This window comes from Globicephala melas, chromosome 4, assembly GCF_963455315.2.
Source record: "Globicephala melas chromosome 4, mGloMel1.2, whole genome shotgun sequence".
Classification (NCBI taxonomy): domain Eukaryota; kingdom Metazoa; phylum Chordata; class Mammalia; order Artiodactyla; family Delphinidae; genus Globicephala; species Globicephala melas.
This window is the reverse complement of record NC_083317.1, coordinates 80,004,545-80,032,379: the sequence shown is the minus strand read 5'-3', so window position 1 is coordinate 80,032,379 and position 27,835 is coordinate 80,004,545. Positions and strand designations below refer to the sequence as shown.

General features: G+C 48.3%; 1 protein-coding gene across 3 annotated transcripts in view; it reads right to left on the bottom strand.

The window, feature by feature from the left end:
* MASP1 (MBL associated serine protease 1) overlaps positions 1-27,835 on the bottom strand; it is a 62,400-nt gene that overhangs the window by 10,915 nt on the left and 23,650 nt on the right. Inside the window, exons 3-11 of one of the 3 annotated variants that reach the window (XM_030861062.2) lie at positions 26,065-26,242; positions 24,300-24,431; positions 21,925-22,121; positions 19,393-19,540; positions 17,956-18,074; positions 16,909-16,987; positions 10,357-10,494; positions 9,492-9,566; positions 150-287 (exon numbers count right to left, since the gene is read on the bottom strand). In XM_030861062.2, coding sequence (XP_030716922.1) covers positions 150-287; positions 9,492-9,566; positions 10,357-10,494; positions 16,909-16,987; positions 17,956-18,074; positions 19,393-19,540; positions 21,925-22,121; positions 24,300-24,431; positions 26,065-26,242 — 1,204 coding nt within the window. Of the gene's footprint in view, positions 1-149; positions 288-3,559; positions 5,972-9,491; positions 9,567-10,356; positions 10,495-10,720; positions 14,247-16,908; positions 16,988-17,955; positions 18,075-19,392; positions 19,541-21,924; positions 22,122-24,299; positions 24,432-26,064; positions 26,243-27,835 lie in introns of those variants that run through there. The other 2 variants (XM_030861052.2, XM_030861079.2) reach the window with 2 other exon arrangements.

Below are 27,835 nucleotides of genomic sequence, written 5' to 3'. Positions count from 1 at the left end.
TCTGCCACTTTGTACTTCTGGGTCCCGCTACTACTGTGGAAGATTCTCAGTGAAGAAATCTTGTCAGTCTCCAGGAAGAGGGTCAGGTCCCTTTCCTTCTACCCTAACCTCTAATCCTGGGTCCCCCAGCCCTTCCACCTTCAACTTACCTAAAAGGGAGCCCCCGCAGAAGGGCTGCCCATTCAGGTGTGACAGCATGGCAATCCATGGGGTGGTGCCCTTCTGGGCTGGGCGTCCACTGAAGATCCTGGCCATCAGATTCCGGGAGAACTTGGGGATCCCACACACTGCAGCCAAGGGAGGGAGGACAGATCACACTCTGGGCTCCATCTTGCCCTTTGCCAGAGCTACTAGCACATCACCCTCTGTTAGGAACATCTGTTATTTTTGATATCCCAGCATCCATTGCTCCTTTCAGTAACAGCACCCCAATTTTCCTCTAGGGCCCACTCTTCCCCCATTTCTTGTCCATATAGCCTGAGTTGCAGTGATCTTACCTCTGGTTCTAGGGGTAGGAATGTGACCCAGACCTGACTAATGAAAGCCTCTTATACTCTGGTCACAGCGATTGCTCAGAGATGGGAATGTAACCCTGGCCAGGCCAATGAAAGCCTGCCTTGGGAATTTTGCTAGAAGGTCCTTCTCTGCTGGGTTGCTAAGCTGCTGGCTAAAAGCCCAGATTTGCCAGAGATCACTTCATGGAAAGTTTGTAGAAAAACTTGCTACTAATGGAAAAACCAAACCAAACCAAACCAAAAAACATCCTCCTCTCCATCTGCTCCCTCTGTAAACTTTCTTCTCTTCAGAACGAATTCTGGGCTTCCAAACTTTTGGGGACCTGGCTTTGAGGATTCGCACCCCTCTCCTCTGTCTTGCATCTCTCCTTTGTCTATGCCTCCAAAACATGATCAAGACCTCTCATTCTAAAAATCAAATTTCCATTTTCCCTGATTCTCACTCATTCCACAGTCTCTCCCTCCCCTCTCTTCCATAGTCAAGCTTCTGGAAAGAGGAGACGACACCCAGTATCTGCATCCTTCCCTGTCCTTTGGAGGTGGATGCCACGCTCCACACAAACTTGGACATAAAGTGGCCATTTGAATATTTAATAGATCTGTAATCATAGATGGACACAGAACGACTCTGGGCCCATAGCTGGAACTTCAAAGATGATATTTACATGTATAGGAGAACACTATTTCTGAAATTTTATCTCACGTATTCTTCAGCTCTAGGAAATCTCCTCGCCTTGTGGCTGCTGGAGGTTTTTAGGTTTCAAGGAAGCAAAACCTGGAGAACTGAGCATATAAACCAAGAGAAGGGAGGATGTAAGGGCAGTGTGCTATCTCAGGAAAGAGATAAAAACCTAGGAGAAGCCTGAAGAGAGAAAGAGAAGGAGGGAGGGTGTGGGAGGGAGGGGGAAAGAGAGAGAGAGAAGAGGGAAAGAAGAAGGAGGAGAAAGAGGTGGTGGAGGAGGAAGAGGAGGAGGATAAAGGACGAGGAGGATAAAGTAAGAGGGAGGAAGGGTTAAGGACTTCAACATGAGCGCGGGCCTGCTCCCTGGATCCTCTCTCAGAGTTGACAGTAGAGACCGGGTCCCAGCACCCGGGAAAGTCCAGCCTGGAAGCGTCCTCTGGACTGTCCTGGGTCATTTGCACTGTTGATCACTTTATCCTTCTTGACACTTTCCCTCCTTGGCTTCTGAAGCTCCTCTCTTCCTGTGTTTCTGATTCCTCTTCCTTGTCTCTTTCTTGGGGTTTCTCTTCTTCTCTCCATGCCATCAATGCTCGTCTTTCCCTTTTTGAGTCCTCAGCCCCCTTTTCTTTTCTCTTCCAGTAGATAATGCCATCTCCTCCCATGCCATCATACTATTTAGACCCTGATGAATTTCAGATCAGTATCTCTAATCTGCCCTTTCCTCTGAACCGATCCTGAAGTCTCCAGCTGGATTGCACATAAACTCCTCAAGCACAGAAAACCCAAGTCCTGGTCTCCACCCTTCACCACCCATCTGTCTCCCCTTTGTTATTCCAGATGTCTGTCAATGTCTGCACGGACTGCATCCTCGTTGCCTCCCTCTTCTTCAACATCCGTATTTAATCAGCCACTAAGCTGGTAAAAAAAGTCACCAGAAGAAGCAGAGAGTAATGTCACAATGTGCTCTCCATGCAACCTCGTGACACCTGTGTCTCAATATGTCACAACATAAAGTCCAAATATCTAGAGGAAAGTAAAACTCTGAAATGTAATAGAATACAAGACATGATAATCTTTGAAATCAGCTACATATAAAGTATAAGGCATAATGTAAGATTCTTTTAGCTCTCAATAGTGTAAAAAGCATGACAGTTTCATTATGATACAATTCCCAAACAAAGGCAAACCAGGAGTACCTTGTATGGGGAGCTCTCACTAACAGATTAGCTTGTGTTACTCCACATCTCTGTGTCTGCACTATTCACACGATGCCTCTACACCAAGCCCTGCCCAATACACTACTTAGATGTTTTCAAACTCCCTCACGCCCACATCTGCAGTGTCACACCCTAGGTCTGGGGGGTTTTCACCACCTCTCTCCAGAATGGTTGTTGTAATTTCCCAACCGCTCTCTCTAGCTTGGTCCTTCCCCGACCCCTCCGCTTTTCACAGCATGTTGCTCACGCTCTAACCTGCTGATTCAGAACTTCCCATGGGTGAGACCCAGGAATCTGCATTCCTAACAAGCACTCCAGGTGATTCTGATATACCCCAAACTAGAGCATCACTGGTTACAGGACAGAGCACATAGAATAACATAGAATGACCTTCAAGACTCTGTCCACCTTCCCCTCATCCCCTCTGCCCCCACTCTACTCAGGGCACACTTTTCTGCTTCATCTTTGTCCCCTCTCCCCTTGTCTCCCATCTCCCAGTGCGTTCTTTGTAACCTCTCTGCAAATGTATCCAGATCCTCTTCAGCTGTATGAACCTCCCCCTCCTTAAGTTCCCATAATACTGCAATCTCCACTCCTCTAATGACGTTAATTCCCTTCGCCTTTGTGAGACCTAGGTGCACACAGTCTTGCCTTGCGTGCTCATTTGAGCTCTTTGAACTCAAGGAATTAAATGGCAGGCACTTCCGTGATGGAATGGGCAGCCTTCGAGAGGACACATGTCCGTAACCGACTCCATTCCTCAACACCCTTTCTTGGATGATGTCCAGGTGACAAAAATTGTACTGTTTCTGCAATGGGAGAGATTTTGGCTTCGTGAGGGGCCAGGTTTTCTTCAAAAAGTCAAAACAGGGCTTCCCTGGTGGAGCAGTGGCTGAGAGTCCGCCTGCCGATGCAGGGGACATGGGTTCATGCCCTGGTTCGGGAAGATCCCACGTGCCGCGGAGCAGCTGGGCCCGTGAGCCATGGCCGCTGAGCCTGTGCGTCCGGAGCCTGTGCTCCGCAACGGGAGAGGCCACAACAGTGAGAGGCCCGCGTACCGCAAAAAAAAAAAAAAAAAAAAAAAAAAAAGTCAAAACAAACGAACATCAACAATAACCAAACCCCAAAACAAAGGCTGTTGGTTATCCACAGAGGGTTTATTTCCACTTTAGTCCCCTGATGGGAGAAACGGAGTGCAGAGGAAACTTACAGAGGAGTGAAGCTTGTGATATAAAATAAACAAAATAGAGTATCCTCTACATGCACTGTTCATACACATGGGAGTGTGCTTCCAGGACCCGACTGGAAAAGCGGATGCTTCCCAACTGCTCTCTTGGAATCCCTCTCAGGGCTTCTTCTTTCTCTGATGGAGAGTCCCCAGGAGAGCGAGCCTGGGGAGAAGGAAGATGATCAGCCCTGTGAGGGCCAGGGAGAGGCTGCTGGCATTGGAAGCGCCGAACGCTGGAGCTGGAAGGACCCTGAGGGGGATCTGATGCCTTCCTTTTACAGATGGGGAAACTGAGGCCCGGTTGGGGGCAGAGCTGGGGCTGGAACCCAGGACTCTGGGCTCTCCCTCTCTTCTCACTGTCTTTCACGGGCAAGTCCCTGCTTCTCTGGAAGCTGGAGGACTGGACCCCTCTCAACATCCACGCTGGGTGTGTTCTCTGTAGAGCTCAGACCACAGACACGCAGGGCAGTCTGGTGGGACTGGGTCACTCCTATGCCCTGAGCCCTCCTTCTCCTGTTTCCCTGTCCAGAGGCACAGCGAGCATGGTGTGAGCCTTCTCTCTCTCCAAACAGTCCAGTTGAGTCTCCACACCTGAGGCTGAGGCTTTTCAGGTGACACATTTCAAGGCTGGAAGGTTGCTTCGTGCTCGTCTGGAGTGCCAGGTGTGGACACCCGTGTGGTCAGCTGGTATTCGGGAGTGACATGTGGGTCCAAATGATGTGCTCTGAGTGGTTGGTGGGAATTTAACGGGCTTGGGGAGCCTCCCACTGCTCTCCTCCTCCCCCCAGTCGCCACGAAGCTTCCCAACTTTCTCTTTGTCCTTTGAAATTCCTTTAACAGGGAACAGAAGGGATAAGGCTTGGACTGCAAGAGGTTTTGGGAGAGAAAACCCAGGGACAAAAGTACTACAAGGCATTACAGTCGGAGAGAGGGGCCTCAGGCTGTCATCCCTGTCTCCCCAAACCTGAGGAGTTTTCGGCCAGAATGTACCCAGAGGGCAAAGCTGGGAGAACACACGGACTTAGCTCACGGCAAGGAAACATTTTCTAACAGTCAGGTCCAAGCTCAGTTACGCCAAGAGTGAGAGCAGGGCCACTGGGTTTGACAAATGACTAGCAGTGAACGAGGCCCCTGGGGTGAGTACTCGGGAGAGGAGTGGGGGGTACTGGCCCCAGTCTAGCTCCCTCACTGTACTGCGGGGAGAAGGAGGCCTGGAGAGGGGAGGGGACTCGCCCAGGGCCAGCGACCCAGGCCTCCTGTGTAGGGCCTTTTCCCTGTACCACACTGCTGCCTCTCAGGGTCCCAGGGGCTGTCTTGGGAGGGTGGGAGCAGCGTGGTCCATCCCACTGGTCACGTGAGTAACATGGAGTGTGCCGTCTTTGGGAGTGTGTGGTGCAGCCTCGCTCGGGCTGGCCAGGGCAGGCGCCCCGAGGACGTAACGCATCTCACCGCTCCACCTGGAGCTCCCCCAGGCCCCGCGGGGAGCCTATCTGCTCCCACACCCAGTCCACGTAGTTGGAGACCTTGGTGTAGACCCCATACACCTGCTTGCTGCCACATTCTTCGGGGCCCCCCCAGGACACCAGGCCTTGGGCCACCCAGCGCTGGCTCGAGTCGTCGAGGATGACAAAGGCGCCGCCGCTGTCCCCCAGGCACGTGTCCTTGCCACCCTCGTAGTAGCCGGCACAGAACATGTTCTCTGTGACGCTGTAGTTGCCTGACCGGGACTCGTAGCTAGTCTTGCACTCGGCGTGCGGCACCACGGGTAACTTGACGTACTGCAGGACGTCTGACAAGGTCCGCGTGCCACTGCTGATGATCTCGTCCACCGTCACGTTAGGATTGGAGATGCCCCAACCAGCTACCAGCCCCAGCATGTGGGGCGCCGGGCCTTCGGGCTCGGGTCGCGGCAGGCAGACGGGCATGATATGAGGCCCCAGGGGCACGGGCTCCCGCAGCTGCACCAGAGCAATGTCGTGGTTGTAGTTCTGGATGTCGAAGTCTGGGTGGAGCACCACTCGGGCGGCCGAGCTGTTGACAGCCCCCGATTTGTCCCGCACGTCATGCAGGCCCAGGTAGACGGTGACGTGCTCCTTGGAGACCGGTGTCACCGTGTTGTCTCTGCGCTGGGAGCGCAGCACGTGGGCTGCCGTGAGGATCCAGGACTCAGAGAGCAGGGCCCCGCTCCCAAACCACTTGTCATTGGGCACCCTTGAGGTGTCCTCCACCACAATCAGGGCCTGCCACGGGAAGAGGCCGGGCTCAGCATTCCGGCCCCCGATGATCCGCTTGACCAGGTTTGGCAGGGAGCGCGAGGGCTGGCCACACGCTGCAAGGAGAAGGAGGGAGCGGGGACAAGGGACAGAGACACGTCAGGTCAGCCAGGTGGAGGACCTCTGAAAGAAACGCACGTCTCACCCACTGTAGATTATGCCACCACGGCCCCTACTCTGCATCACAGAGTCATGCTAGCCTGGGAAAGCTGTGAGTGCGCTCATCTTTGGCCTAAGTCTTTCTAGTCTGGCCCGTCTGTAGTTGGACCCTTCTGTAGCCAGGGCTGTCTATGGACCAGACCTTTTTATATGTGGGCCTTCACCATCCTGAACCATTCCAGCCAAGACCACTTGTGGCCTGGATCATCTTTAGCCAGGACTATCTCTAGCAGTGGTCACTTTGCCCCTTTCTTCCCTAGAAAGGCATCTCAGAACCCAGACGTGGTCCATGCCGTAGGTACTTAGAAAACTTCTGAAAACCACAGATCAATGGCTTTGAGAGACGGAAGGAAATTAAAATACTGTCTAGCAAGTCACAGCAAACACTGGACTGGGAACTGAGACACCTGGGGCCTTGAACTGGCTTTTCTCTCCTCTGTCCTGTGTGACTCTGGGTTAGGATATTTCCTTCTCTGGATTTCAATTTTTGATCTGCTAAATGAGGCAGTTGGTCAAGATGATCTCCAAGGATCCTTTAAATTCCAAATTCCTTTGATTTTTATTTCATCTGCCCTGGTCACCCCCATTTTATAGGTGAGTAGAACTCTCCAGAGGTTAAATGACTAGCCCAAGGTCACACTGCTATTAAGTTGAGTAGCAGGGGCTTAACTAGATTCTAAGATGAATGTCTTGTCCTTGTGTCCCACAGAGCCTCATTACTTATAAAGAACCTTTTCTTCTCTGGACTAAAGGACACATGATGTGAAGGGATGCCCAGGGCATCCAAGCTTAGGGAAAGGTGGCATAATCTACAAGCAATGATGCATAGGCTCTGCTCTACCCATCATTGCACCTGGGAACCCCATAGTACCTTCAGGGAAAGAAGAAAGGTCTGATCAAACTTCGTTCTACCGAGTTGTACCCCGAGCATGCACATGCACCACCAGCCTCCTGTAGCCAAACGCCTTTGGCCCACGAGCAGAGGGTCTTCAGAACCAGCCCCCTGCTGCCTAAGAACAAGCTCCCAGGGGCCCCTCCAAGCAGGGTGCTTGGGTCTGGGGGCTAAGCCTGGTGTGAGCGTGGACCTCCTCTGGGTTGCGAATTGCCGGGCTACACCCCTTGGCCTGCAATACTTTCAGCTGTCCTTTAAAGACCAAGGAGCATCTGAGTTTTCTTGGCAACTCTGAGAGGTCAGGCTTCCAGCAACCTAATGCTTTTCAGATGCTCTTCTTCTGGACGCCAAATGCTTCTTACGTGATCCCGAGGCACCCTGCTGTGCACCCCGGGCCAGACGTGAGGTGGTTTTCGCTAATTGTCTGTGGCAGGCCTTTCGGAGCTAAAGGCCAGACTCCCGATTATAAGCGGCAGCCTACCAAGTGGCTTCTCCAGGCAGGTCTGCGACTGGCCCTGCAGAACAGCGCACTGAGCGCTCATAGGCCCTCATCTGGTGAGGGACGCTTCTGTGGCTCAGGCCACGGTCACAGCAAAGCCGGCACTGAATGGTGCCTTTTTCCCACGAAGGTGCCAGTGGCATACTCCGCGTCACAGAGTGTCTGAGCGGGGGAAGCTTGGAGAACAGCTCACTTACAGATGGAAAACTTGAGGTTCAAAGAAGGCAAGTGACACACTCAAAGTTATTGGTGGCAGAGCCAGAAATGGAGCCTGTTTCTTTGGACACTGGCTTCATTTTTTCCCATTAAAGTCTGTTTTTCTTCTTGATATGCTCTTGTCCTTTCAAGAGGTTGAATGACGCAGCAAGCCTTTGAGAGTGCTCATTGAAATGGGGCCATTCTTTTAGGCTGCTACCGTTCTCCATCCAGTCTTTCCTGAGGCAAAGGATTCACCTTGAAATACTAGAGCTGCAGCTGTGCTGAAGTCAGATTTGGGCTCTAGAAGACTGGAGGTACTGAGGGAGGGCCCTAAAAACAGAAATGTGATATTCGAGAATTCGGGGTTCACGAGGATGGCAGAGTCAAGAATGGCTCAGCATTGCTGGTGTTGACATCAAAAGTCTTGGGTCCATCTTCCAGTTCTGCCTCTAACTTTCTGTAGGTAACCCTGGATGAATCATTACACCTCCCTGATCCTTAGTTTTCTCATGTGTCAAATAAGGGGCAAATAATATTTTCTTAACAGTTTCCTTGGAAAGGTGGGATATTATGATGCCAGATGAAATGGCTTTCTCCATTCTGGCTTGCCTTTGGGTTCAATCTTGGTGTTTTAGTGGGGGAGAATTTAGAATTTTCTGGCCTGGTTCAATGATACACGATGTTCTGCTCGATACCAGGTGTTAGAAGAATTTCATGACTCATTGCAAGATGCTTTGTATGAATCTAGAGGACGATGACCAGTAAGAGTCATAGAATGTCAGGGATCACCTGGTACTTCTCCTTCACTTCTGAGGTACGAAATCCTAGCCCCAGAGACGTGAGGTTACCTACCAAAGCTTGCAGTTAGGAAAAGACAACAGTGGGACCAAGACCCGGGCCCATGACTCCCAGCTCAGTGCCTCCCCGGCTTCTAGACACCGCAACATGGCTGCCTGGGATGGAAGCCACCTGCAGTGCCGTCTTTGGTCCACCTAGTATTTTAGCAAAATGGGGGTTTGGCCTCCAGTTTGCCACAGCTCCACCATTCTCCATCTTCTCTGAGGCTTCTCTAGCCGTGGCCCTTGGGTGTGCTCCTGGCTAAGCCTAACTGAGATGATGGGGGTCAGCAGAGTGTGGATGGGTTGGCCTTTCCCCTGTTTCAGCTCCTCACGAATTCTTTGTGTTCTTTCTTAGACTTAAAGCCCTCTTAAGTGAAGTCTTCCTAACCAGTCCCCATCCCTTTACTCCCAGACAACTACATGCAGGAATTTCCTCCTTCTTTGGGAACTCGTAGCAGCTGTGATGGCCAGGGACGTTTCCTATTACCACAACGTTCTTTGTTCATTTTAAAGTAGGGTCAGTAGACAGGCTTGGGGGAGGTAGCAGTCACTAAGACTTGAATGCATTGCTCTTTGGAAGAGCTTTTTGCTCTGTCCTATGGTCATTTGGTATTTGTCTGATTTCCACCTCCTCTGAAACACAGTGAGTGCTTGAGGACGAGGTGTCTACTTTCTCACTTTTCCTGGTGCACAGCCAGGGCAAACACCAACTCTGTGGGATGAAAAACCTGGTGGGAAGGGTGCAGAACTGCAGAGAGAAGAGGCAAGAAGGCTCCTGGTGTGACAGAACAGGTTGAACATAGAGGCTGGCTGGTTTGAGAAGATGTGAGGCTAGGCTTTTCTGACCTTCGCCCTTCTGACGTTATCTCTTAAAAATCAGTCGAAGCATCGTGACCTCCCCACCCCTTACTCCATCAGCAGCCAGAGCACCTGCGGCCCGAGGGCCTGGCATGGGAGACCCTGAGGCAGAGAACTTGAGGGGGAGGTACCTGGCAGGCAGGTGGGCTGGCTTCTCCCCAGGACTTCATTCATCCAGACTCCTTGGGCAGAACACGTATATACATCTGGGAGAGGGAGAAAAGGTTGAAGAAGAAGGAGAACATAGGTGATTTATAGCACATGGAAAATAGATCTGCGTTTTTAACTCCTCTGTTGTGGATCATCGCAAGCCTTCCAAAGTCTTTCTGCTGCCGTTCTCTCTGAACCAGTCCTGTCTGCAACTTGAAACATCTTTCTAAACTGGGAATCGTTTCATCTCTGCTCAAAATCACAATAGCTCCCCACTGGCCTCAAAAATAAACAGGATGCTCTTCAGTATGGTGTCCAAGGCTCTGAGCAATCTGACTCCTGCCTGTCGGGGCCCCGCCCAGCCCCTGGGAGGCACCTCTCATCATTAGTCACACAGCTCTCTGTGACACACTTCCTCTGCCCCCGCTTCTCCACTTAACAAACCCTTTCATAAACCACACTGTGCCCACCATCTCATGAGACTTACGCTGGCTCTGTGAGCGCTATCACTATTCCCTTTCTGGAAGGAGGACTTGGAGGCTTTGAGAAATTAGGAGAATTTTCTTAGTGCTAGTCTGTGGTGGAAGCAGAACTGACTGGCCTTCACATCTCCTTGAGGGTTCCTTCTCTGCCAGAGGCTGTATGTCTGTGTGGGTACGGGGATGTCATGCAGCTTAACTCGGGGTGCAGGCCTGAGGCAGGGAGAGGTGAGGCATGTCTCCAAGGGTTTCTCTTCCCAATTCTCCCAAACCGTGGCCAACAGACTGGCTGTTTCAGCCCCCAGCCTAACCCTGAGACCCAGAGCGTGTGAGGACGGAGTGCGCTGGTTTAGCGTGGAAGGCTCACCTGTGATACTGTGCAGCATCTTGTAGTAGGGCTGCTGGCAGGAGTATCTGATCTCAGATTTGTATGTGGTAAGGTTGTTTCTGGTGGAAAATGTGACCAGTCCGTTTTCCAGCTCTGCCGGGGCTCCACAGTCCACAACTGAGAGAGAAGAGAGCGAGACCCCTCAATTACCCCTTCCTCTTCTTCCTGGGGCCATCTGGTGCGTGTCTCATACGATGTGCGGCTTGTACACTGCACACAACTCCAGAGAGCAACGTTATAGTCTATGCACATGGTGGCCCTGCATTTGGGGTGTCTCCCATCTATGACTGCTGTGTGGTCAACTCACCTGGCCTGGTGTCAATTCCAGGGCAGGGGCAGGTCTGCTGAGACTCAAGGAGATCCCAGTCTTCTCCCCACCAGGGCCCCTTCCTTGACTTCCAGTTCTATTGTGCAATCCTCTTCTGTCCAAGCATGAAGCCCATGTCTCAGTGAGAAAATTCTGGCTCACATGAACCAAAGAACCTTCAGTTCTTCCAGACCCAACCACATGCTGAGTAAGAGCAATTATTGTGCTCACTTTGGAGCTTGGCATAAAAAAGTACAAACAAAAAGAAACCCAGCTCCTGCATGAGTACACAGCCGCACCCTGCTGGCTCTCTGCAGGCACAGAAGGCAGGAGGGGGGTCAGGAGGGACCAACTTTTAGTCTTCACCTACTCATTTTCTCTGCTTGTTGGTGGCTGGACGTTGGGGCTGGCTGTAGGGCAAGACCAAAGATGCCTGCTCCTCAGAGGTGATCTTAGGAGAGCTTGCCAGTCCAGCCAAGTCGAGTGTGCCAGGAGCCAGGTCAGGGGCTGAGGACCCAATTTGTCAATGTCTCTTCAGGGGCCTTCGTTAGAAGATGGTGCTCATGTCTAAGGAAATCCTAATCTTAGTTCAAACAGCCTCTGCCAGAACTGAAGAATCCCAGAGGACTCAGAACCTTGCAGGTGGAAAGGAACCTGAAGTCAGGCAACCAAAACATCATCTTTACTTACAGATGAGCCCGGGGGGAGACTTGACTGGTCTAAGGTCACATAGTGAATTACAGTCAGAGAACCAGACCTGACCTTAAACTCAGTGTTTTTTTAAGTAAACCAGACTCACAGCTCTTAGGATCTGTTTTCTAGTGAAAACGGCCTGTGATCAATATTAGCTGGGTAATGGTGGACACTAGCTATCCATCTTCTGATAATTTCCGAGGATCATATTCTAAAGCCAGAGTTTCCCTCCTCCTGAATTTTACCTGGTCACCTCGGGAAACAGAGACAGGGGCAATTTAGCCCTGAGACGCTATTCAGAAATTGTGATTTTTAACTTTAGGACTCCGAATTTACATTTTTGATTGAACAGAGCGCTATCTAACTGAAAATACAGATGATTCTAAGACCCTTCAGGGTGGAGGAGAAGGATGAAGCATGGGAGTAAAAGCAGGTAGGTACCTCCTATCTACAAGGAAGGCAAACGCCAAGAGAACTGGTTAGTGTTGTTTCCTGGCCTCCAATCCCCCTGGACAAATCGCTCCCATTTGTTTTGATCTCCCAAAGGTAGAGACACCCTTCTACTCTGAGGAGAAAGCATGTAAGGGTCAGCACTATGATAACAAGAGGCAATAATATTTACTATCTAAAGCTATAAACAATTTTAAAAGAATTTTCCTGCAGAGTCTCTAAGCAGATTTTTCTTCCTTTTTTAAGAAATACCATTGATTAGTGCCTGGATCTTTGTATTACTCTTGAGTCCCTTAACTTCGGTCTAGCAATATATTTTGCCCAAATTATCCTCAAGACCTAATACCTAGTTCTGGGTGGAGGATTCCAGAGTCAGTCATAGACATGGCTAGGTGGTCAGGCCGTTGAGAGCCTGTACGCAGCCAGCACTGGTGCAGAGAGATTGTCTGGACGGAGAGCCTGCTTTCACTTTACTCCAGAGAAGTAACTTTGCCCACTGATGAAGCTGGTTTTACAACCAGACAGAGGGGGTGACAGATAGTGGAAAACAGAGGGTCATTTCAGCTTGGGTATAGTGAGTGGGGAAGAGGTGAACCTTCTCCCCGAGTCTACAGTGGCAGGCAAAGAGCCATGCGTCTCTGGGACCTAGAGACAGCTTCCCGTTCCGAAGGCCCTTTGAGTTCTGCCTGCCACAATCCAAGATGCTAGATCCAGACCCTGCTTCCTCAGTTAGTCCATCTTCTTTGCTTGGGAAAGGGTCTCATCATCTTCTCTAAACTGTGTCTGGCCACTTCCACACTCTGGGATCAAAACGCTCTTTCTTTCCCCTTTCCTTTGGCCTCCCATTCTCATCAGTCTCTGGGTTGGGTTGTGCCACCCACACCCTGTCTCCACTGTCACTCTTCCTGCCATTTACTTTCCTTCAGACATGTCTTTCTTGCCCTGCCGCCCTGAGGATACACTGACACAGTCTTGGGGCTTCCTAGGGAACCACACACAATCAGCTCACCTGGCCCTCAGGTCCCAGGGATGCCCCTGACCTGCCCCACCCCACTTTCATCTTCGTCCCTCCTGCCGTGCCCTTGCATTCCAGTGTCACACACCCCTCACTGTGCTGCTGCTTTCCCTACACAGGAAACCATGTGGTTCATGCTCTGGCCACCCTCCAGGCCTTGATCGAACATCGCTGCTGCTTGAAAGGCTTTTCTCATTCTTCTAATTGGATAGGGCTGCTTCCTCATTTCTCCTTGCATGGCCCTTTATTCACTGCTCTCTGAGGCATGTATCTTAAGTTGCCTGGTATTGCAATTATTTGGTTTTATATCATATCTTCCGTCTAAATTACGATCCCCTCTCTCACACTGAGTACAAGACCTGTTATACTTTGTGGTCTTAAAAATATTGATCCAACTGATGCTTATCTTTAGTGACTGCCCCATCTCCTCTCTCAAGGGTGCCCTTGACCTAGGATGGTGCTGCAGTCTCCGGACCATTCATTGTCCGACTTTGCAGGATTCTACCTTCGTCAAGAGGCCATTCAATCAGCAAATAGACTGAGCAGTCACAATGTAATGCAGGGGTGCTCTGATATGTCTACCCAGATTTTGTTCAGGCTGAAGCAGAGATTCCCACCCTCCACAGCCCTTTCTTTATCATTATTTATGACCCACTGATGTCCCATGGCACCAGAGCTGAGGACTGCTGCTTTCAAGCGTGATGCCTATCTTTTGAAAAACTTTAATTAGGGAATTTTCGGAAATGCAAAATTTGTAAACCCCAGAGGAAAGATCTTCTGATGATGGAATTTCAGCCCTGTGTTAGGTACAGGTGGAAGAGAAACTCTTGGGCATGAGAATAGGTCTAGGTTTCCTAAAAATCCATGCTATGAGTTACTGTTAGTTTCACCTACTCATGGTTGCTAAGAAAACAGCAATGGGGACAAATATTAAAGTCATAAAGTCACAGGCATTTTGGCCCATTGAAACTTGAAGTGTGGAGTGGAAATCAGGGCCCACTTTGACCTGGTCTACCTAAGACCATGTGAATGTCTCTAGAATGAAAGCCATTTTTCCTTTGATAAGAGTATAGTCCACATAGAAGTGCTAAAAAAAAATGCCCCATTATCTTTTCATTATCTTTTCAGCATAATGTTTGTATGATGGGTGAACCCTCAAAAGGAGAGTTGTCATATACGCCGCGGTTTCAACTGCTTAGGCCTGTGTTGCCTTGTTCAGCATCCATTCTAATCCGCACTGAAATGGGAAATGGAGTGTTGGCAGGATGGGGAGGGATGGAGGAGCTCTGGGACCCAGGGGTCTTGTGAGTGGTCCATTCCTGGATGTCTGCACTGTGTGGGGTCCCGCCATTCACTCTGCCACTTGCTCTGACTCAGGTTCGCTCTCCACATCCATTTCCGTTTCTGCCACCATGATGAAGATCAAAGAGGGGTCAGGAGGGAAAGGGAAAGGAAGCAGAGAGAAGGAGGGAGAGAGAGAAAGAAGAGAAAGAAAAATTAGCAAGCAAAGCAGAAACAGTTGCTGCAGGAAATACAGAAATCACTCCACCAGAATCGATTAAGAATGCATAGTGTAGGTACAGCCAGTGTGAAGGACAGCTTGGGATTGTGGAATGCGTACCATTCTGAGAATTTGCACAGTCATAAATCCTGGCTCATGGCAATGATAACATTCTGCCCGTGCAGCAAGCTTTGCATTCATCTGGTCCAAACCCTCATTTGGCAGATGGAATCAGAGTAGAGCAGGACTGGTTTGGGGTCACCCAGCAAGGTGGACGCAGGGCCAGAACCACAGCCCAGAATTCCCACTTCCTGTTTTGGTGCAAGTCTCTTCACTGCACACACACACTTCTGTCTGTTCCCAACTGCTTTCCCCACAGTCCCTGGGGACTCACAACTTCTCAGTCTTTTTTGTCTTTTTTGCATCTCCCCTAGGACCCAGCACATGCCTGGGACAAAAGTACTCAATAAATACCTACTCAGTGAACAAGCAGAGATGCCGGGTATGTCTGAGTGGGGAGTCTAATAGTCCTGATTCAGGCTATGCTGGGAGAACCAGGCCATATTAGGGAGGAAAAATTCCTCTTTTCTTTAGTACAAAATGACAGCATACCTTTGTATACTAGCATACGTCACATAAAAGAGCACCAGCAGATACATTAGTGCCTTACTCTATCAATACTTCTGTGACAATAAAAAGTGTGTGTTTCGGGCTTCCCTGGTGGCGCAGTGGTTGAGAGTCTGCCTGCCGATGCAGGGGACATGGGTTCGTGCCCTGGTCTGGGAGGATCCCACGTGCCGCGGAGCAGCTGGGCCCGTGAGTCACGGCCGCTGAGCCTGCGCGTCCGGAGCTTGTGCTCCGCAACAGGAGAGGCCACAACAGTGAGAGGCCCGCGTACCGCAAAAAAAAGAAAAAAAAAAGTGTGTGTTTCATCAGGGACAAAAAATTACTACCGTTTCCTACTTTCCAAGAGTATGAATGAGAGAAACCAAACCTCTTCCTACGAGGGGGTTGGGTAGGAGAAAGAAACAAGCTTCTACAGAGCTCTTACTTATTCCTGGTGCTCCATGGGTGTGATACGTACATTAACTCAGTCCACAGAACAATCAAGAATGCAGGAAACTCAGGCCAAATGAGTCTCCGTCAAGTGTTCATGCATATTTAACTGGTGGGGTCTGGATTTGAATCTAGAAATTCCTGTCTCCAAAGCAACACCCTGTCCTCTCTACCCCTCATCCTCTGCCTCGTCCTTCAGACCGCCTCCTTGCCCTGTTCTGCAAAGTGCTTCACACAGAACTTAGTCACAGCACCACACACGAGCCACGTGTTGCAGGAGGTGGCAGATGTGTCTGTTGGCATTTAGTTCTTCAATGCCTGGGCCTTGTCTTTTCCATCTGAATTCCCTGTGGACCTCTGCACAGGCATCCAGTAAGTGTCTGTGGAGACTTTTTGTTGCAGCCATAAAGTGCACCCATTTCCCACACTGGGCTGACTCCAGCCTCATCATCATATAGAAAAGAAAATTGAAAACAAGCACTTTCTGCTCCAAAATTATGCCTGGGATTTGCCTCAGGGGAGCCCCACCCTGACAGTGTCCCCCTGGGGCAGTGGGAGTGGATCCGCCTGCCCACTGGACCCAAGCCATTTATTAGAAGGGAAGAGGACAACACTCTAAAGTTTATATGAGGTCATGAAATGGGGCTGGGCAGGACCCACCCTAATTCTCAACTCCTCACCTCTCCATTCGAAAATATATTCTCCTTCCCTCCCTCCCTCTTTTCTCTTCCCTTTCTGTCGCCAGGCCTCCTCTCATCACTGTTGCCACAGATAAGTTTTCTAAAATTGTGGTCCTTACACGTCTTGCACTGAAATCACCCGGTTAGGGATAGAGGGCGTGGTGGCCGGTGATTTGTATTTTTACAAGCTCACTAGGCGATTTATAGGGATTACATTATTTCCGAACCAGTGGGATATATTCTAGAGCTAATCCAAAATCTTTACAGCTGAGGTGAAGGATCTTGTCCCTGGTCACAGCGTGGCTTAGGAGCAGAGCCAAGGCAAGAACTCTGGGTCCCAAGAACCAGTGCAGAACTGGACCCCCTGCTTCACTGTGTTGACCGCACAGCCCTTCCTGCACAGCCCCAGCTCATGAGCTGTCCCAGGAGACAGTGGATATAGCTGATGGCCACGTAAAGGCTGGCAAGGTCACTGGGCTCTGGGCACCAGTGCCAGAATAGTTTCCTGAATTAGCAATCGCCAGAGCTAGTTTCGAACCTGGAAACAAGCTATTCCTTTAGCAAATCTGGCAACCTGCCTGCAGGCAGAGGTAAAATTAGCATTTAGAAAACAAACTGGGACCCACAAGGTCCTTTCAGAATTCTAACATCTTATTGCTGAAAGAAACATTAATAAACTTTTGTCCAACCCCGATGTGCCTGTGGAATTCCTGCCCTAACCCGCTCAGACTGTACCTGCCAGGTTTCCCCCCTTGTGTGGGCTCTGCTCGGACCCCACCAGTGCTGGGGAGCTCATGAGCCTTAGAATCAACCGATTGTGTTTTCTTACTTTTACAGGTGGGAATCTTGTTACTCCACGTCCCATCCTTCAGACACTCGATCTGGAACGTGTCCATCTCCACATTATCCTGGGAAGAAACATGAAGGAGGTATGGGAAGAAGGAGGAACGGTGGGGTCTGTGGTTTTTCCCAGTGAAAGCAGCTCGAACAGCAAAGGTGGCTGCCCTCCCCTGAACTTTCCCAACCGTGGGCCTCCAAGGGCTTGAAGCTAAGGGGAAGACAGATGCTGAATTCGTATCCCCCCGCTCCTACTCTGGAGACAGGCCAGGACTGTGTGCAAGAAGGGGTCCGGGAGGCTGTCTCTGAAGGGAAACCTGGACCCGTGACTCCTTCAGAGCAGCGGCTCTCAAACCTGAGTGAGCGGCAGCAACCTGAGCCCCTGAGGGCTTTTGCACAGGTCGCTGGGCCCTTCTGAATCAGTGGGTCTGGCCTGGGGACCACAGCTTTGCATTTCTAACAAGTGACGTGCTGATGTCGTGGGGCCCTCACTTGGATGATCGTTCCCTGAGAGCAGCGGCCCACTAGCTTGGCTCACATCAGACTCACCTGGGCAACTTAACAGAGAACAGGCACCGGGACCCCCCCCCCGCCCCAGAGATTCTGCTTGAATTGATCTCAGGTGGGGTTGGGAGGTGATTTTGTTTTTGTTGTTGTTTTTAAGTTAACCATGGGGTTCCTAGGAGAACGACTGTTTCAGAGAGCAAGCAATGCCTACCTGCCACCTTCAAAATCTCTACTTCTATCCCAGGTCCCCCCCAAAAGCCTGACAAACTTTGTTAATGTTGTTTGTACTGGTTATCGGGCTGCATGGATTTGATTTGCTCTGACTTTTGTGTCACCTTCAGAAATGAGAGTCTGGGACACACACTTTGAATTTTCACAAGACTGGAATCTCTGATGCATTTTGGAGGTTTATGGAGAAGGTAGGAAATACTGTGGTGGGACCAGGACAAGCTCTAGAAGCCCACCTGCCCTGGGAGGCTCTGGAGAATTTCTCTGGCCTGGATGACCTCCCTCCCCCGGCAGGACCCTGTACCTTCAGCACTTTGTGGCCTGTGTCACAGCTGATGAGCACCTGGTCTTTGAAAAAGTACTTGGCTTGCAAGGGCTCGATATTCCCATGAACAGGAGGCTGCAGCTTGGGGCACTCATTCCCTGGTGGGGAACAATGAAAGGAGAAGGTGAGAAAACAAAGAAAAGTCTGGTCACGAGAGGCCATTCCTTAGAATGCAAGGCCTGATGAAGGTGGAAAAGCCACACAAAAACCATACCCCCAGGCTGTGGGGGCCTGGACCTACCAGGCCCTGAAGAAGGCTTATTTTGGAAACTTGAGCAGGTCACTTTCCAACATGGACCTCTATTTCCTCATTTGTAAAATGAAGTGGTTGGCCAGATGATTTCATCAAAACTCAGGGTTGGAAAAGATATTAAATGTCACTGAGTGCAACTCCTGTCTCATGTTCCCTTTACATCTTCTGTAGTAGACCTCAGACATCTATTTGCATTCCTACAGGGACAGGGAGCTCGATACCTCCCAACCTGTACCTTTCATACTAGGCTCCTTTGATTAAAGGAACAGAATTTTCATATTCAACTGAAATTTATACCCTTGTAATTTTTACTCAGTGGGCATAGTTTGCTCTTTTGGGTCACGCACGATGACCCCACCCTTTCTTCCCAAGACCATTCTTCAAAGTGTTAGAGAGACTGTGATTATATGCCCCTGAGCCCTCTCTTCAAAAGGCTAAATTGGCTAGGATTCCTCCTTCCTGGACAAACTCTCCTTTGTTAATATCCTCTTCCTGCCTCTCCCCACAAGCAGGCACTAAATGTGATGATGCAGGCAAGTCCAGGATAGTCTCTCAACTGGATTAGTCACACACAGCTGTGGTCTTGTCACTGATGTCTACCCACTTCTTCCTCGAGTTACTGCAGGCCCATTGGATCAAATACCTCCAGCAGGGTATGGACCAGGACTGAGTGCCTTGAGGTACTGGGGAATGAGGCTTGTGGGCTTTGTCAGTCTGGGGGACACATGGAGGCAGACGGCCATGGTGAAACATTTTGAGCTACAGACTCTCACCCAAATTCCTGCCCCAGACGTGAGGAGGGCTGGCACTGGAGGGGTCCTCCCCACGCCCAGTGAATCACAGCGTGAAGGGGTGAAGTTCAGGAAACAGGTTTGTTTTTTTTTTTTAAATCTCCTCATGTGATTCTGAAGTGCAGCCAGTTTTGAAATCTACATCTAGTCCAAACCCACCATCATTGCTGCCCTTGCGCCCATTTTACAGATGGGAAACTGAGTCAGTAAAGAGAATTTGCCTCGGTCCCAAGCTGCTCACTGGCAGAGTTGGGAGTTCTGCCACATCCCAGGAGGAGCCCCAGGCCTGCTCCCCCTCACCACGTGGCCACTGCCCCATGAGGGCTGAGCATGGGAGCCAAGTGTGACCCAGGAGGGGAGAGGCCGTGTTACCTGTTGCCCTGTACAACAGCCTCCAGCCCCGGTTCTCGCCTGAGTTGTCACTGCGGAACAGGATCTGAACGCTGTGGCTCTGGGTATTGATGGGTTCTGGGGCTTTCTCTCCACAGAAGGGCCCCAGAACTTTTGGACCGGTTTTAATCTGTGAGGGGCAAGACAGAGAAAAAGCAGGGTCACACCTGAGTGGCAGAGGCTGCTGCAGGGATTGTCTCTACACTGCACCCGGGGTTTTCTGGAAGCTTCAATGTGAGCCCATGGTGTTCACTCACATTTTTAGTGGGCATTACCATTCACCAAAGGGTTCCATCTCCACTCTCCCATTTACAATTTACAATGACCCTGGAAGTGGACAAGGCAGGCTGATAATCCTCTGCTCATAGATGAATCTATTATGGCTCAGAAAGGAGAAGAGCCCTGTCCAGGTGCACAGGACAGAAAAGGCGTCTGTTCTCAAAGACCCTGCAGCCTAGTCGGGGCAGACTAATGGATAATAAACAAAATAATTACGGGCTTTGGTAAGCATTATAAAAATAATCAGGATGATGTATAGATATAATATAAATATATGCTATACGTTTATGTAGTAAAATCTATGTAGTTTGTATAATTCATCATTAATATAATAGATAATAACTTTAAATAGGAAGTCAGGGAAGGCCTCTTTGAGGAGGTGACATTGGATTTGAAACATGTAGGATGAGAAGGAGCTTCTCATTGGAAGAGGAGGGAAGAATACTTTCCAGGCAGCGAAAACAACTTATATGAAGGTTGAGGCCAAAGGTGGGAAAGAGCCTGGCAAGTATCAAGAACAGGAAGGATTTGCATTTCTCTAATGATTAGTGATGTTGAGCATCCTTTCATGTGTTTGTTGGCAATCTGTACAGAATATAAATGCTGGAGAGGTTGTGGAGAAAAGGGAACCCTCCTGCACTGTTTGTGGGAATGTAAATTGATACAGCCACTATCGAGTACAGTATGGAGGTTCCTTAAAAAACTAAAAATAGAACTACCATACGACCCAGCAATCCCACTACTGGGCATACACCCAGAGAAAACCATAATTCAAAAAGAGTCATGTATCACAATGTTCATTGCAGCTGTATTTACAATAGCCAGGACATGGAAGCAACCTAAGTGTCCATCGACAGATGAATGGATAAAGAAGATGTGGCACATATATACAATGGAATATTACTCAGCCATAAAAGAAACGAAATTGAGTTATTTGTAGTGAGGCGGATGGACCTAGAGTCTGTCATACAGAGGGGAGTAAGTCAGAAAGAGAAAAATAAATACCATATGCTAACACATATATACGAAATCGTAAAAAAAAAAATGGTTCTGAAGAACCCAGGGGCAGGACAGGAATAAAGATGCAGAGTAGAGAATGGACTTGAGGCCACGGGGAGGGGGAAGGGTAAGCTGGGACGAAGTGAGAGAGTGGCATGGACATATATACACTACCAAATGTAAAACAGATAGCTAGTGGGAAGCAGCCACATAGCACAGGGAGATCAGCTCGGTGCTTTGTGACCACCTAGAGGGGTGGGATAGGGAGGGTGGGAGGGAGACGCAAGAGGGAGAAGGTATGGGGATATATATATACATATAGCTGATTCACTTTGTTAGACAGCAGAAACTAACACACCATTGTAAAGCAATTATACCCCAATAAAGATGTTAAAAAAAAATTAAAAATAAATAAATAAATAAAAGAACGGGAAGGAAGCCAGTGGGGCTGGAACAGAGGGAATGCCCTGGCTTGAGGTTGGAAAGGCAGACAAGGGCCATATTGTGTTGAGGAATTTATGTTTACTCCAAATACAATCTTGATGTAACCTGGCTTTCATAGCGTTTACCCTGGATTCTATGTGAGAGCAGACCGTGTAGAGCAAGAGTGGAAGCCAGCAAACCCGCCAGGTAGCTTTGCAGTTGACCGGAAGAGAGCAGGGTTTACACTCGGATGGAGGCATCGGGGATGGAGAGACGGGAAGACGCACTCTGGGCTGGTCCGGATTTCCCAGCTCCCAGGCCCGGTCCTGCCTATGCCTTTAACTCTTTCTCCTTCTACCTCTGAGGACCAGCACTCTTTAACCCTCATTTGATGAATTCTATAATCCTGGGTACATCTTCATCTTGTCAGCCTTACTGTGGCAAGGGGGCAAAGTGAAGCCCCAAGAGGTTACGTGCCTGGATAAGGCTCATAGCATAGCTCCCAGGATGTGCTGTGTGGTAGACAGAGTTCTAAGACGGTCCCCATGACCTTCACCCTGGTGTTACTTCATGATGATGTTATGTTACCTGGCAGAAGGGATTTTGCAGGTGGGCAAAGGGCTAGTTTGGGAACAGGGCAGATCCCTAGACCGGATCCAATTAAGCTGGTAGATGTTATTTTAAATAATTATTTTTAGGAAGAAACCTGCTTGGCCCCCTCTCCTGGAAGAAGGGAGGGCCAAGAATGTCAATTTTCCCAATTCATCCAAGATTTTCCAGCATTCCCAGGGCTTATGCCCACTGTCTTCTTACCTTGATGTAGTCATAGGGGCAGGACACCTCAGGATGGTCCTCAATGTCGAAAATGTCCTCAAACTGCAGGGTGATCATGAAACCCTCCTCCAGCTCAATGGTGTAGACGCATTCGGAGCTCTTAGGGTAAGGGCTGGGGAAGTCGGGGCTGGTGATCACGCCAGTCCTCTGCGTGAAGAGGTTGTCACTGCACTCCACTGTGGGAAACACACCGGAGCAAAGTGGCACACCACACCCATGGCCACAGCAACCCCTTTCTTATTGGCTACTGTACAATTTTCCCAGTGGTCCTGAGACGCAAGTGGGGAAGGAATCATTACTCCCATTTTACAGATGGAGAAGCTGCAGTTTAGTGAGGGGAAGTGATTTAACCAAGGTCACACACCCAGTAATTTGCAGAGTCAATACTCAAAGGCAGTGAGTGTGATAAACTTTCTTGGCAAATTCTCTGGTCTTTGTCGGGGGCTGGAGGGGTCTGAGATGGAGTGGTCTGGTAGAAAGTCTGGTCTTCTTTTGTCCTGCTCTCCCCTCAGCCCAGGACTCCCTGGGGTCTCTGCTCAAAGCCTTCCTGGATCCCTCATATAACACAGGACCTTCACACGTACCCTCACTCTCTGGCCCTGGCCTTGCCTTTGTTTCTCTTCATGCTGCTGACCACTGCTTGCCAGTATGAAATATATTTGTCAGTGGATCTTCCTGTCTCCACTAGACTGTAAGTTCCCTGAGCTCAGGGATTCTGCTCTGTTCCTCACCACAGCTGCAACCCAGCACCCAGGGTCCTGGATCCTGGCCATGGCTGAGCCCTGCCAAGGCCCTGTTGTTTGCCACTGAACCATTGTCCTTGGGCTGACCCATCCTGGCTCTGGCATGACAATTCTTCCTAAGCCTTTGTTTATCCTGCTTATTTGTAAACGAGAAAACTGTGGCCAGAAAGGGGGCGTGACTAACCTGAAGTCCCATAGCTGTGAGCTGCAGAACAAGGTTTAGAGTGGCTTCTGAATCCCGAAGCTTTCATTTTCTACACCAACCACTTTCATGGGGAGAATATCGCCCCTAAGGGGGCCAAAATTGGTTCTTTGGGAGGGGGAGTTGTTACTCTTTTTATGCATAATACACAGATAGACATACAGTGCATAAGCATATATACAGTATGTCTGTGGTATTAAAATTTCATGGGTGAGGCAATTAGGAAGAGAATGTTTCAAAAGGCTCCTGGGGGCAGAAGTGAAAATGAAAAACAGGATTGGGAAACATTGCTCATTCTTAGCCCCTCTGTACTCAGCACATAGTAGATACTCAATAAATACTTACTGAATGAAAACCATGGAAAATACAACCCTGTTCAAGAAAACTCCTGTTATGTGCCTGCTTTGTACTGATGGGTCCTATAGGGTTTTATTTGGAAGTAAGTAGACGTTTTTGAAGGAGAAAGGAAAAAAAATTCTTGTTTCCAGCCTTTCCCTCCTCCAATGATCCCTCACTCAGCTTCCAAGTGATCTTTCTAAAACGCAGATCCTTACCCTGAAGTCATACTAATCTACTGGCAATTCCCCAAGCATTCCAAATTCTGTCATGCTTCTGTATGTTTGCAGAAGCTGTTCTCTCTGCCTGGAGTGCCCTCCTTTCCTTGTTATTTCTCCTTCATCAAGGGCACCATCTCTGAGAAGTGCTTGCTCACTGCTCTGTGCAGACTCAGGTCTGATGGTACCATGTCCACACTTCTTTTACAGCACTTACTACATTTTACCATTTTCCTATGTGGCTATTACCTGCTAGCCAGGAGGTCTTCATGGAAAGTGGCCGAGTCCTCCTATTTCTCCACCCCTGCCTCAGCCTGGAGACTGTGGCAGAGAAGGCACACTGATGAGAGGTGAAAGCAAAGGGAGCTAGAAGGAATGGGACGTTTTCTTGCCACCTCTGTCTTTGCCTCTCTCTTCCCTCTTCTCTCCCTTGCACTGAGGTTCTCTCTATCAACAGAGGAACTTGAGGGGCCATGAAAGAGCAGGAAAAAAGGACCTAGTGGGTGAAGCCTAGTTTATGGTTCAGGACTGGGAAACCTGGGTTTTCCCTTGACTTGGCCAGTTACTTACAGTAGAAGAGGAAATAGGGACTAAGGAGCAGAAATTCCTGCTGCCCAGGAAGAAAGATGGACTAAAGGCTAGGGCTTCTGAAATGCGGTCCTCTGAGAACCTGAACCCGACTTCCAGGCTGGTGGGCATTTCAGCATCTTTATCCCTGTGGTATCTGAGGCACAGCTCTCTGATTTAATTTTAAATCATCCCTACTGCACATCTGTCCTTCCTCTGAGCCTCCCCTAATCTTATCGGAAAATATGGCGCATAATGGTGATGCACAGAATCATCGCTGGGCCCCACCTCGGCAGGTCCTGTTGTCTGTGTGGAGGATGTAGCCGAAGCGGCAGGAGCAGTAGTAGCCGCCGATGTAGTTATGGCAGTAGTGGTCACAGGACAGCTCCTCGTCTTCCCGCTCCATGCACTCGTCCACATCTGCGGGGCAGGTAGAGCCTCTCAGTCAACCAGTTCATGTGTGATGGTGAAGACAACAGCCAACATCTACAGAGCACTCAGTATGGGCCACTCACTGTGTTGGGAGGTTCCTGCATCCCTCATTTAAGCCTCACCGAAGGCCCATAAGTAGCCACTATCTCCATTTACAAATGAAGAGACTTACCCAAGATCACAGAGAGCCTGGTTGAAACCCAGGCAACCTGACTCCTGGTGGTGCCACTGTTCTCTAACAGTTGTGATAATAGTAAGCAGGACCATTATGATCCCCTTTCTACAGATGATGAAGCTGAGACTTAGAGCCATTAAAGAACTTACTCCGAGTCACACCAAGAGTTAAGTGGTGGAGTCAGCATTCAAATCAAGGTGGGCTGGCTCTAGAATCCGGGCTCTTAACCTCTCCTCCATGCTGCTTCTCTCTTTATAAGTCACTATGGGGGTCAAGCCCTATCCTAGGCGTTGGAAATACAAGGATAAAAAGATGTATGTTCTCAACCCAGTTTAAAAATTGGAACATATATTCCTTCCCAAAAGATACAGGAATGGCCATGAAGCACATGAAAAGATGCTCAGCATCACTAGGCACCAGGGAAATGCAAATTAAAACCATAATGAAGTACCACTACATACCCCACGGAATGGTTAAACATTTTTTAATTGATAACATCAAATGTTGGTGAGGATAAGGAGCAGCCAGAACTCTCATACGTTGGTGGAGAGATACAAAATGGTGCAAACACTTTGGAAAAAGTTTGACAATTTCTTATAGAACTAAACATACACCTACCCTATGACTCAGCAATTCTGCTCCTAGATCTATACCCTGCAGAAGTGAAAACATGTTTGCAAAATGGCTTGTACAAAAAGGTTCATAGAAATTTTATTGAGAGCCAAAATATGGATAGAACCCAGGTGTCCAACAATAGGAGAATGGATAAATAGACTGCAGTATATTCATACAATGGAAAATTACTCTGCTAGGAAAAGAAACAATTACTGATGCATTGCAACAACATGAATGAATATCAAAAACTTTATGCTGAGTAAAAAAATCCTCACCTCACAAAATATATTCTGTATGTGTTCCTTTATATGTAGTTTTGGAAGTGGCAAAGCTAATCTATGGTGGGAAAAAAATCAGGACAGTTGTGGCCTCTAAAGGAGGTGGGAGTGGGTTGCAGTTGGGAAGGAGCACAAGGGAACTTTTTGGGTTAGTGATAAAGCTCAACATCTTTTTAGGGGTTTGTGTTAGACACAAATATAAATTTTTGAAAATTTAAATGTACTTAAGATTTGTGCATTTCATTGAATGTAAATTTTACATTAAAAGGAAAAAATGTGAATAGATTAGATAAACAATATACATGCTAAAGTATTTAGGAAGAAGAGTACTGATGTCTGTAATTTATTTTGAAATGCATCAAAAAAGATGAATTAATGGATAGAGGATAGATAGATGGATAGATAAGTGATAGAGCAAATGCAGTAAGAAATTACTGGTAGAATCTATGTGGTGAGTATAAGGTGTTCATTTTAAAGAAGAGAGCACAAGGCACTTTTAATCTTGATAGAGAAAGGGAGACCCGGGGATGAGCCACCCACTTCTCTAACTTACCCACAGCCATGTAGTGGGCCTCAAAGCCTGTGAATCGCTCCTCGTTGGAGAAATCTGAACGGAAAGTGATAGACATGAAGGAGCCAGGGGAGAGGACCACTTCCTGGCCAGGGGTCTGTTCTGTGTCTGTGGTCTCCCTGCCACAGAAGGTTGCCAGCACCTGCTCCTCAGTTTCTACCTTTAGGGTCAAAGAGAAAGGGAACAAGATGAGCACCTTCCCAAATTAGCTCTTCTCTGCTGGTCTCCAGGAGAAAGGACGGAGGGGCTGCCCACAAGTAGACCAGGCAGCCTGGGAAAGCCAGAGAAAGGGGTTTAGGGATTCTGGGATTTGAGGAAAGACACATTACAGGTTAAGTCAATGTGGCCGTCCAGCCACTGTTTCACTCGTTTTGTTTAGGTCCATCAAAAGTAGCTTGGCATTTGTCATTCCTGTTGACAACAAAATGGCTTATTTGTTAAAAATAGCTCAATGTTAAAATAAATAAATTTTAACATTGGATAATAGAATAAATAAGAGCTAGATAATCTCACAGATTCTATACGCAACAGGAACTTACATTTCCAGGAAAAGAAAGTTTATACACAATATAAGTCATTCATTGAACATTCAGTGTGTGCCTGCCACAGAGCAAAGCGTGGGGTGGGGATGATGGGAGATGAGTAAGACACAGAGCTGTCACGGGGAGGCAGTGTTCAGGGGGAGAAAAACAGAGACAGAGCTATCATACAGTGTGACAAGTGTCTCATTGAGGATGCACTCAGAAGGAGGTGAAGGATCCCCGTTAGAATGTATGCTGCAAGAGAGTGAGACTTTAATTAATTAATTACTTGATTACTTAATTAATTACTTAATTACTTATTGATATATCTGAGTTTTATTTATAAAATGATACAATATCTGTATCAGAAGTGGAAGTTTTAAAAAAATTGCATATGCTTTTCATTATTTTTATTGAAGTATAGTTGCTTAATAGTGTGTTATTTTCAGGTGTACAACAAAGTGATTCAGTTATACATATGTATGCATCTATTCTTTTTCAGATTCTTTTCTTCATAGATGTATCTTCAGTGCATGGTGCAGGACCTAGAACATAGCAGTTACCCAATAAATATTTGTCATTAAGAACTAAAAGTGCAAGACATATTCTGAGAACAATGAGATGCCAGGGAGTCTGTGGGGATTGTAGGAGGAGATATATTTGGAGGAATAAGTTGAAACTAGATTACAGTTGACCTTGAATGACATAATAACAAGTGACTCAATTCTGTGAGTAAAGGGAAGACGTAATCAGAACTGTATTTAATAGGTAGTCTTAATAATACAGAAACTACTGGAGTCACCCAGAAATAGGTGCCTTTGTGTTAAGACTCAGATGCAAATATTGCCTATTTGCTAAAGAATTCCTACTTTGCAAGAGTCTGAGGCCCTGGGTAAATTCAGAGACCCAAGGAGAGATTCTAAACTGATTGCCTAAGGCAGAATTTATGTGTTTGGTTTGGGAAGCACAGTGTTGTAGCTGGTTGGTATATTTATTTGACTACCAATACTTGGCCTACCTACCACTCTATCATTTACACCTACCGCGATCCTTTTAAAGTAGTGTTTCTGTTTGCAACCTCTAGACTGGTATTTTAACCAAGATGCGAGAGAAAAATCTCTGACCAAGAATGATTTCTGCTGCCTTTCAAAGTCATTAAAGAAAGTTCTCAAAGGCTGCCTATCTCTAGTAGCTTCTAATGAATTCATTGTTTTGTTCATTAGTTTAGTATG